Source organism: Chenopodium quinoa, unplaced genomic scaffold (genome assembly GCF_001683475.1).
Source record: "Chenopodium quinoa cultivar QQ74 unplaced genomic scaffold, ASM168347v1, whole genome shotgun sequence".
Classification (NCBI taxonomy): Eukaryota; Viridiplantae; Streptophyta; class Magnoliopsida; order Caryophyllales; family Amaranthaceae; genus Chenopodium; species Chenopodium quinoa.
In genome coordinates, this window is record NW_018745587.1 from 325,073 (window position 1) to 336,313 (window position 11,241).

General features: G+C 36.1%; 1 protein-coding gene across 4 annotated transcripts; it reads right to left on the reverse strand.

Moving 5' to 3' along the window:
* Positions 1-306: 306 nt before the first annotated feature.
* Positions 307-2,165, reverse strand: LOC110716491. 4 transcript variants are annotated; one of them, XM_021895123.1, is made up of 7 exons: positions 1,924-2,140; positions 1,774-1,833; positions 1,564-1,666; positions 1,027-1,328; positions 799-936; positions 639-719; positions 307-528 (listed from the first exon to the last, which is right to left on the reverse strand). In XM_021895123.1, exons 4-7 carry the CDS (start codon positions 1,303-1,305, stop codon positions 499-501), a joined length of 528 nt encoding a protein of 175 aa, XP_021750815.1. In that variant the 5' UTR covers positions 1,306-1,328; positions 1,564-1,666; positions 1,774-1,833; positions 1,924-2,140; the 3' UTR covers positions 307-498. The 4 variants fall into 4 exon arrangements, with proteins under 4 accessions (XP_021750815.1, XP_021750817.1, XP_021750818.1 ...); XM_021895125.1 differs by having other exon boundaries at positions 1,564-1,676; XM_021895126.1 differs by having other exon boundaries at positions 639-712; positions 1,564-2,165.
* Between the last annotated feature and the right edge of the window lie 9,076 nt (positions 2,166-11,241).

The following is an 11,241-nucleotide window of genomic DNA, read 5'->3' on the forward strand; positions in this document are numbered from 1 at the left end:
TGGATCTAAACTGGGAATGATTTCAACATTATTCTACAATTGTAATCCAACTTCAACTAACCATTAAAAGACTTAATTCCATTTTGTTCTGGTAATTCCTTCATAACACTATGACGATTAGCCACCTTGTTATAATAAAAATCCCATAACCGATCCTACAAAATTAAAGTTGATTGGTCTCCTGGTGTATAAACGATGAAGTCATGTGCAATTTTATATAATGATCCTATAGTACACTAACAATCTAATCACACCATATGAGGTCTGCTACGTTTGAAATAATTTTTCGTAATAACAAATTTTTATTTGAAAACCCAAACACCATATATAACGTTTTGCAATTGATATTAAGATACACTAGTAATGCTACAGCAATCGTTCATATTAGACTAACTACACATATGCCTCTCATTCTCCTTCCTCGGTGGGTGCCTTTTTCGCGTTTACGGTATTCGAAATCCCACGATAAGAACACAAGTCAGCCAGCCTTCTTCTATCTCAACAATGTACTACCAGTTTTGAGACGTCCTGCAACAAACAAACCAAACAAGACATTAAGGACCTTTACTATAATACAACAGAACCAACTATATTTAATGAACTACCATATACGGTATTCCTTTTTCATGAAAACTCACTTTGTACATTGGCAGTTCGGGCAGTCCTTCCGTGTCCCTAGCTTGTTTAGGGTGTCTTTCACCATAAGCAACATCTAACAACTACGATTCGTGTTATTTGTGGCACTTAATACAAAAAATAAGAGGATACAATACAAGGACCGCTGTACTACTGACTTACCCCTAGTTTGCCATAATCATCGGAGGTGTAACGGTCTAACTTTGCTACGTCCCCTATCTGCTTCATGCCCCAGGCCTTAATTCTGGGGAATGTATCCCATTTCAAGGGTTCCAGATTGAGTCGGTCTAGGTAGAATATCTAAGCACAAGTTAAAACCGATGTTCTTAGACTTATTTTTAACAACAACTAAATTAACTCAAAATGATCGAATCAACAAAAAGTACTTACAACCCCAAATATTGAGCATCCACCGCACCCTCCTGCAAATCCATTTGCATAAAATCTTCTTGCAAAGCTGGATACATTGTCCATGAATTTTGTAAGTACCAAGTCACACCAATCATAGTCAATGCTATCCATCGCACAACTAACAGCAGGTAATAGATCATAGGCAAGTCTGGATGATTGCGTTGGACATAAAACCATTTGAAGTGCAATAATCAAGAACAAAGTCTTGAATTCTTCTTCTTGGTGCTCTTCAAAACGCTCCTTCAACTTGTCCAACATTTCAACAGTCACAGGAATCCCTACTAATGTCCAAATGAGATGCGATTCAAGATGCATGATATGTACTATAAATTATGCACTGAGTACAATGTAAACAAAATTAATGGTACATGTTTAATCACATTTCTTGACATAGCAGATTATAATGATTATTGAGCAATTATTTTTTATCTAAAAAAAAAATTAAAAATTAAAATTAGATCTCTTAGCAAATACAGAGGATCTGACAAATTTTAAGCTAACCAATTGAAAACTTACACTATCGTCCACCGACTCTGTATTCACATAATTTTGATCGCCCGATATGGCTTCAGCTTCATGACCGCCGTTCTGGTTTCGGTATCGCTTAACCATCGTGATGCTGTCAATGACTGAGCATGATTAGATAATCCTTTGACCATAACAATCACATACCCTTTCCATACATTTTGCGAAGCATCAATTAAAGGCTTAGGATCGGATCCATACCTCGGTGATATAAACAAAAATTCCTTCAAAACAGTGAAAAATAGAATAATTGCTTCAAACCTGTGATATAAACAACAATTACTACAACACTAGATATGTAATTTGGATTCGATTCAGGTACAACAAAGAGCAGACGAACTTATGACTAACCCTAACGGCGAATGATGTCGGTAATGATGTTAACGACTGTTTGGAGGAAAACCGTTTATGTGGAAACATACGGAGTCAATTACCTGGCATATACTACGTGGAAATATTTACAAATCAGCAGACGGAAAAGACTAGAACATCCTTACAAAAGTAATGTGAAAAGACTGGCGTGCCCTTAGATGTGCGAATTACAACAATCTAAAGGATTAACCTGAATTTGCCGTTCGTTAAATTACCTCATCCTTACAAAGTTAAATTGCACATACTTGAGAGATTATTGGGGGTTCAAGACCAAGGCATCTGAACACATGACAACTGGGGTGGTGACTGCCGAGGTTCATCATTTTCATAAACAATTGAATTTTATTAAGGGGGTAAAAGAAGAGCTGTCAATTCGGGTAAACGGGTCAGATTGGGGTCAGGTAAAAGTGGGTCGGGTCAATTCAGATTAATTCCATAACCTATGCGGGTTGGGTTTGGGTTTGGGTTGGGTCATGCTAGAGTCAGGTCACGTCGGGTCATACTTCTTATCGGGTTCGGGTCAAGTTTAGGTCGGGTTAATAACAGGTCGGGTTACATTCGGGTCGGGTGAACGTACAATAGGTCAGGTTTAATTCGGGTTTTCACGGGTTAGGGTCATTCTCGGGTTCAAGTAAATAATTTGCGGGTTAGAATCAGGTCGGGTCATTCTCAGGTTTGAGTCGAGTTCGGTTCAAGTCAATAATTTGCGGATTATAATTAGGTCGGGTCATTTTCAAGTTGGGTCATTCTCGGGTTCAATGCAAGTCGGGTTTGGCTCAAGTCAATATTTTGCGGGTTATAATCAGGTTGGGTCATTTCTAAGTCGGTTCATTCTCGGATTCAAGTCGGGTTATGTTCAAGTCAATAATTTGCAGGTTACAATCAGGTTGGGTCATTTCCAAGCCAGGTCATATTCGGGTTCAACTAACTATAAATAGATAATTATCATTTTTATCAATCTAATTGTTTCCTTTGACTATAATATATATGGCAATATATTAGGGAACTATAATCCATAATTTAGGAAGATAATTATCTCCTTTGACCATAAAACAAATATGTACTATATTTAACTCTTAAATTTGAGGATCATGTTCCTTTCTTTTGCTGGCTTGGACCGAATAGGTCTCCCAAGACAAAATGCTTTGATAAAAAATAATAAGGTGGTCTAAATTGCATTTAAGGTGATTTGAAATCGAGTCAGGAACATTTGGGTTGAATTTAGGTCGTGTCAATAACAAGTTGTGTTAATTTCGAGTTAGGTGAATAACAAGTCGGGTTAAATTTTTGGGTTGGGTAAGTAATAGGTATAGTAAAATTCGGATCAGGTCAATAAAAAGTCGGGTTGAATTTGGGTAAGGTCAATAACAAGTCGGGTTAATTTCAGGTCGGGTTTTAATAGTTTGGATTAAATTTCGGGTCGGGTTAGGAACGAGTCGGGTTGAATTTAGGTCAGGTTAGTAACAAATCGGGTTAAATTCGGGTTTTGACGGGTTAAAACGGGGATCAATTTCGATTCAAGTCGGGTTCGGTGCAAGTTAATTAAATTGGCTGCTGTAAACTTGTAAATCGGTGCAAGTTGTATACCAATAAATTGGATGTTTAAAAGCAAATTGAATGGTTCCACACACCCAATTGGACTCCTGGAGGGTATTAGGGACCATGGTAAACATTTCGGCAATTTTTATTCCCGGGCGAAAAAAAGTCAAAAAATTCCAAAATTGAAGACTAATATCCACGATTTTTGAGAAATTTTGGAGGTTTCGGGGCTCGATGTTGAAAAGTTTTGAAATTTTAGAGGATACATCTCGGGGTCATATAATGCTATTTGGAACCATATATGATCATTATTTGTTGTCATAAATGTTCGTGGTAGGGTTGAATTAATGAAATCGGGGCAAGTTGCAAACCGATAAATTTGTCGTTTATAGGCAAATTGGATGGTTCCACCCACCCAACTGGAATCCCGGAGGGTCTTAGGGACCATGTTAAACATTTCGGCAATTTTTATTTTCGGCTAAAAAAATAATCAAAAATTTTCAAAATTGAAGGCTAATATCCACGCTTTTTGAGAAATTTTGAAGGTTTCGGGGCCCGGTGTAGAAAAGTATCAGTTTTTTAGGGAATAAATCTCGGGGGCATATAATGCCGTTTGGAACTATATAAGATCATTATATGTTGTCATAATGTTTGTAATAGGCTTGAGTTAATGAAATCCATGAAAGTTGTAAACCGGTAATTAAATTGACCATTTAAGGCAAATAGGATGGTTCCACCAACCCCATTGGACTCCCGGAGGACATTAGGGACCATGGTAAACATTTTGTAAATTTTTATTTCCAAGCAAAAAAAAGTGAAAAAATTCCAATATTAAAGACTAATATCCACGATTTTTGAGAAATTTTGGAGGTTTCAGGGCTCGATTTTGAAAAGTCTTGAAATTTTAGGGGATACATCTCGGGGTCATATAATGCTGTTTGGAACCATATATGATCATTATTTGTTGTCATAAATGTTCGTGGTAGGCTTGAATTAATGAAATCGACGCAAGTTGCAAACCGATAAATTTGTCGTTTAAAGGCAAATTGGATGGTTCCACTGACCCAAATGGACTCCCGGAGAGTATAAGTGACCATGGTAAACATTTCGGCAATTTTTATTTTCGGCTAAAAAATAATCAAAAAATTTCAAAATTGAAGGCTAATATCCACGCTTTTTGAGAAATTTTGGAGGTTTCGGGGCCCGGTGTAGTATCAATATTTTAGGGAATACATCTCGAGGGCATATAATGTCGTTTGGAACTATATATGATCATTATATGTTGTCATAATGTTTGTAATAGGCTTGAGTTAATGAAATTTGTGAAAGTTGTAAACCAGTTATTAAATTGACCATTTATGGCAAATTGGATGGTTCCACCAACCTCATTGGACTCCCGGAGAATATTAGGGACTATGGTAAATATTTCGGAAATTTTTATTTACAAGCGAAAAATAGTCAAAAAATTCCAAAATTGAAGACTAATATCCACGATTTTTGAGAAATTTTGGAGGTTTCGGGGCTCAATGTTGAAAAGTTTTGAAATTTTAGAGGATATATCTTGGGGTCATATAATGCTGTTTGGAACCATATATGATCATTATTTGTTGTCATAAATGTTCGTGGTAGGGTTGAATTAATGAAATCGGGGCAAGTTGCAAACCGATAAATTTGTCGTTTATAGGCAAATTGGATGGTTCCACCCACCCAACTGGAATCCCGGAGGGTCTTAGGGACCATGTTAAACATTTCGGCAATTTTTATTTTCGGCTAAAAAAATAATCAAAAATTTTCAAAATTGAAGGCTAATATCCACGCTTTTTGAGAAATTTTGGAGGTTTCGGGGCCCGGTGTAGAAAAGTATCATTATTTTAGGGAATACATCTCGAGGGCATATAATGCCGTTTGGAACCATACATGATCATTATATGTTGTCATAATGTTTGTAATACGCTTGAGTTAATGAAATCCGTGAAAGTTGTAAACCGGTAATAAAATTGACCATTTAAGGCAATTTGGATGGTTCCACCAACCCCATTGGACTCCCGGAGGTTATTAGGGACCATGGTAAACATTTCGGAAATTTTTTTTTTTCAGACAAAAAAAGTCAAAAAATTCCAAAATTGAAGACTAATATCCACGATTTTTGAGAAATTTTGGAGGTTTCGAGGCTCGATGTTGAAAAGTCTTGAAATTTTAGGGGATACATCTCGGGGTCATATAATGCTGTTTGGAACAATATATGATCATTTTTTTTTGTCATAAATGTCCGTGGTAGGCTTGAATTAATGAAATCGGCGCAAGTTGCAAACCGATAAATTTGTCGTTTAATGCAAATTGGTGGTTCCACCGACCCAACTAGACTCCCGGAGGATATTAAGGACCATAATAAACATTTCGGCAAATTTTATTTTCGGCTAAAAAATAATCAAAAATTTTCAAAATCGAAGGCTAATATCCATGCTTTTTGAGAAATTTTGGAGGTTTCGGGGCCCGGTGTAGAAAAGTATCAATATTTTAGGGAATACATCTTGGGGGCATATAATGCCGTTTGGAACCATATATGATCATTATATGTTGTCATAATGTTTGGAATAGGCTTGAGTTAATGAAATCCGTGAAAGTTGTAAACTGGTAATTAAATTGACCATTTAAGGGAATTTAGATGGTTCCACCAACCCCATTGGACTCCCGGAGGATATTAGGGACCATGGTAAATGTTTCGGAAATTTTTATTTCCAGGCGAAAAAAAGTCAAAAAATTCCAAAATTGAAGACTAATATCCACGATTTTTGAGAAATTTTGGAGGTTTCGGGCTCGATATTGAAGCCTTGAAATTTTATGGGATACATCTCGGGGTCATATAATGCTGTTTGGAACCATATATGATAAATATTTGTTGTTATAAATGTTTGTGGTAAGCTAGAGTTAATGAAATCGGTGCAAGTTGTAAACAGGTAAATTGGTCGTTTAAAGGCAAATTGGATGGTTCCACCCACCCAATGGGACTCCCGGACGCTATTAGGGACCATGTTAAACATTTGGGCAATTTTTATTTTCGGGCAAAGAATAAGTCAAATAATTTAAAATTGAAGGCTAATATCCACGCTTTTTGAGAAATTTTGGAGGATTCGGGGCCCGGTGTCGAAAAAGTCTTGAAATTCTAGGGGATACATCTCGGGGTCGATTAATGTCGTTTGGAGCCATTTATGATCATTATTTGTTGTCATAAATGTTCGTGGTAAGCTTGAGTTAATGAAATCGGTGCAAGTTATAAACCGGTAAATTGGACGTTTAAAGGCAAATTGGATGGTTATACCCACCCAATTGGACTATAGGAGGGTATTAGGAAATATGGTAATCATTTCGGTTTTAAGTGAAATTTTTTTTAAAAAAATTCCAAAATTGAAGGCTAATATCTACTCGTTTTGAGAAATAATTTTAGGTTTCAGGGCTCGGTGCCAAAAATCATTGAGATTTAAAGGGATACATCTCGGGGTCATATAATGTCATTTGGAACCATATATGATCATTATTTGTTGTCATAAATGTTCGTGGTAGGCTTGAGTTAATGAAATCGGTGCAAGTTGTAAACCGGTAAATTGTTCGTTTAATGGCAAATTGGATGGTTCCACCCACCCAACTAGACTCCCGGAAAGTATTAGGGACAGTAGGGAATATTTTAAGAATTATCCCTAGCTTGAACCCCACTGGGATCATACACTAAAGTACGGTGGCGTCCAAAGGGAAAGAAGATAGAGCAAAAGAGTCGCCAACAAGTTTTTTTTAGGAACTTGTAAACCGTTCACGAGGTGAAGGTTACACTTGACAGGGTAAATTCGTATCCCCTAATCAAAAGCAAATACCTAAATCCTCTAACTAAATTAGATAGGGAAGTAGGGTCGATCTCCACAGGGAAACAAGTCTTTTTACTCCTAATTAATTATTATAATCTAAATTATCTAAGTAACCAAAATTTATATTTGAGTATGAAACCAAACTACAAAGAATAGGAATAGGGAGAAAACAATATATAAAAGGATCTAGGGCATAGGTTCACCAATAAATAATACTCCAGGGTAAAACATAGTAATCAATCATTGACATTGCATAAATAACACGATTAACAGGCTCTCGCAATTTATTAATCAACATAGATCTAACAGGCTCTCGCAATTTACTAGATCTAAGTTCTTATTGAAAATAGCCTTTAATATCAAATTAACATATGCTAGATTCATCAATTTAATATTGCTATACTTTTACAAGCCGCAATTGTAAAACGTTAAAACAATTCAATAAGAAATTATCATGCAATACCAATAATCAATAATAGTCAATCATCAATGCATCAATTAACCATATTGTAAAGGGCTTTCTCTACGTATTACAATCACAGAATTAATCTACCGGTATTAAATCTCATCTCTCGAATCTCGACTTAACCATTTATAAATTAACCTGCCTATTGAAACTAGACCTAAACATCAATTCTCATCTGTCGAATCTCGAATCAATATTGTTAAACTCATGTATAAAAGATCTGCGCAAATCTAGTCACAAAGCATTAAATCAATCAATAGGAAATTAATCTAGCATTGATAATTAACAACAATAAATTACCCATTCATATTATTTATGGATCCCCATAAACCCTAGAAATAAAACTACTCACACATATTAAAAACTGAACAAATCAAAGCAATAAAACAAGTCATGATGAAAGGAAACAAGATTAAGAGAAGAGAAATCGTTACCAAACTAATCTGTATTAATGGAAATAATCAAGAACAAAAGTTGAGAGAAGAGTTAAGAGAGAGAGAAGAGTTAAGAGAGAGAAAAGATCTTAAGTAGAGAGAGAAAGTCTAAGAAAGAAGGTCCCCTAATAATTCCGTACAAAATCGTATTTAAACGTTTCCTAAAACAGGAATTAAAACTAAACTAAATCAGGTTTTCCAGAAACGCGCGCCCGATCGGGCGAAGGGCCGCCCAATCGGGCGCGCCTTTTTCTTCGCGTTCTTCCCAAGCAGCATCGCCCGATCGTGCTAGATGCTCGCACGATCGGGCGCGCCTTAGCATGCAGCTCTATGGTTTGCCGCGCCCGATCGAGCTAGAGGTTGCCCGATCGGGTCTTTGCTCCTCTTGAGGCTTGGACTTCGATTGGGCTAGATTTCTCGGCCCAATCTGGGTTTCCTCTCGGGTCTCGAATACTTGGTCCAAACGCCTCGGGATCCCAATTACCGAGCCCTTAATCACTGGCTCTCACCGATCCTGGGCTCCAAAACTGGTCGCGTCCTTCTAGCTTCCGTAGTTGCTCTAAAATATCCCGGGAAAATACTCCAAAAGCATAAATCCCTGCAAAAGTCAACCAAATCTACGAAAACACTAGAAAACACCAATTAGTAATAAAAGTGGCTCTAAAGAGCCAAAAACACTACTAATTATGACCAAGGGACCGGGGTGTAATACTATATAAAATAGACACATCAACACCCCTTAACGATCCAAGAATTCGTTAACTCCAATAGGTCTGTAACCATGACTGGTAGTTCGGGGATGAAGGTACAAATCCAACCTAAAAGAGATTGAACCTGCCCTAATAATAGGCCTCTACTTTATTCTGATCGTATTCATATGCGCTTTCCGACTAACATACAATCAATAGGATTAACCCTAAACCTGTTTATCTATGTTGGTTGAATATTAATGCACAAATAAACTATTATTGGCGACCACTTGAATTATAATCATATTAACCCTAAACAAGATTATTAATTATCTTATTAAGCGTGATTACAAGTACAAATTCCCTTTAAACATGCATAAAGGCGTGATCAAGCAATAGCAATAAATATCATCAAGCAACATAATATTCATCATAATAACAATTATAATAATCATGTTAAAGCATAATAATAGCAAGATCCTAGGCATGATACTAACAAGATTAATAACAAACCCTAGCATGTCACTAAACAATAAAAATCAAAGCTTTAACCCTAACATGATACTAACATGAATATTAGGAAAGAAAATAGGAAGCATCATACTTTTAATCATACTTGATTTAAGAAACTTATTCTTTACCCTAAACATGATACTAGGAAGATCAAAACGCCCTAACATGACATTAGGAATCATAATAACAACCTAGACATGATTTCTAAATCATAATATCAATAAATCAATTAAAGCACTTACTTGGATGCCTCGTATCTCTTTCCTCAGAAATTAAAACCTTTCACGTCTAGGGTGAAGGCAACTTCGAATTTGGCTAGGTGTGTCTAATGCTAATGTATGAGGAATTGTGTTTGTAAAAAGCTAGACTTAGAAAGAGAGAGAGAATCAAGAATTTCTTGATGAGAGTTGATGAATGAAAACGGAGTTTTTAGAAGGCTATTTATATAGAAAATCAACCAAAAAGATAAAAAAAATCAAAACAGAGCTCAGACACGTAAAACGGGGATTAACGCCAAATGCTGACATTAGCGTCAGGCGCTAACGCTAGCGCCAGGCGCCAAGCTTAGCGTCAGGCGCTAATGCTGGCGTTTGGCGCTGACTAAGAATTTGACGCGTTTTCTTAAAATCAGATAGAAATTTCCGTACAGGAGGATAAAACTGTATTTTCCTCAAAAACGTTCTTTTATTCTGATTAAAACTCTAAAAGTCAACAAAAGTAAATTTATCAATGCTAATTGAATTAGGAATGAAAAGACCCTTCTAGAAAAATCTAGAAGACTAAAACCATTCCTAATTGCATTAGGAATGATAAATCCATATTAGGCCCTCCTCTAGATCATTGGGCCGCATATAAGGCTCAAACCGGGCCCAGTTCAGTAAATTGGCCATAACTTCCTCAATATTCATAGGAATTGGGCTTATAATATATCGTCGAAAAGGTCTTTTCAAGCCCTATCCAACTACACTACTATTGGACCCATATCATGGACCAACCAAACTGGATTAGCTGTTTTCTTAAAAATAGGTTTTCAAAAATAGAGAGAAGAGAAAAGAAATTAAAACTATCCGCAACACTAAACTTTCCACACTTTCACTTCATTTGATTATGATTTGACGTAAAAGGTACTTGATAGGCGTGTCGCGTACCTAACAAAAATAAACCTAACTAGACCACTACTATGTAGACGTGCAAGCAAGGGTCGGATCCCAAGAGACTATGGTTCAACTAATTAAATAGACTCAAGAAATTACTAAGCAAGTAACCAATTCAAATAAGTGAGAATCAATAACTAAAGAACTAATTAAAATGATTAAATCAAAACAATATGACAAATCAATGCTAAAAACATCCAAGATCAAGCTTCACCACGAATACAATTAATGCAATAGTCGTTCTACCCCTAACACATAATTCAATTGATTTAAGAGGAAAAGTAATCCATGAATAATACCAAAGGTCTCTCTCGAGTTATCAATGGCTTCTCTAATCACAATCAAGCCTACTTCCGTGGAATCATGTAAATTAGAGACCTTAAGCACATTACTCTGACTTCCTAATCATCCATTCAACTACTCCCGTGATGAACTTCAAACCCTTAATTGATTTATTCAAATCCGTCAAAACCCAACTCCCGTTGTGATTAAAACAAAGGATTAATAACAATACCAATTATCTCTAATCTAGTATTGGCATAAGCATAATCAATTAAGCATATCAATTACAATTATTATCAGAGAATTTAAAGAATTAAATCATGCATTAATCATATTCGGGTTCCGCTAGATCTTGGAATAAAG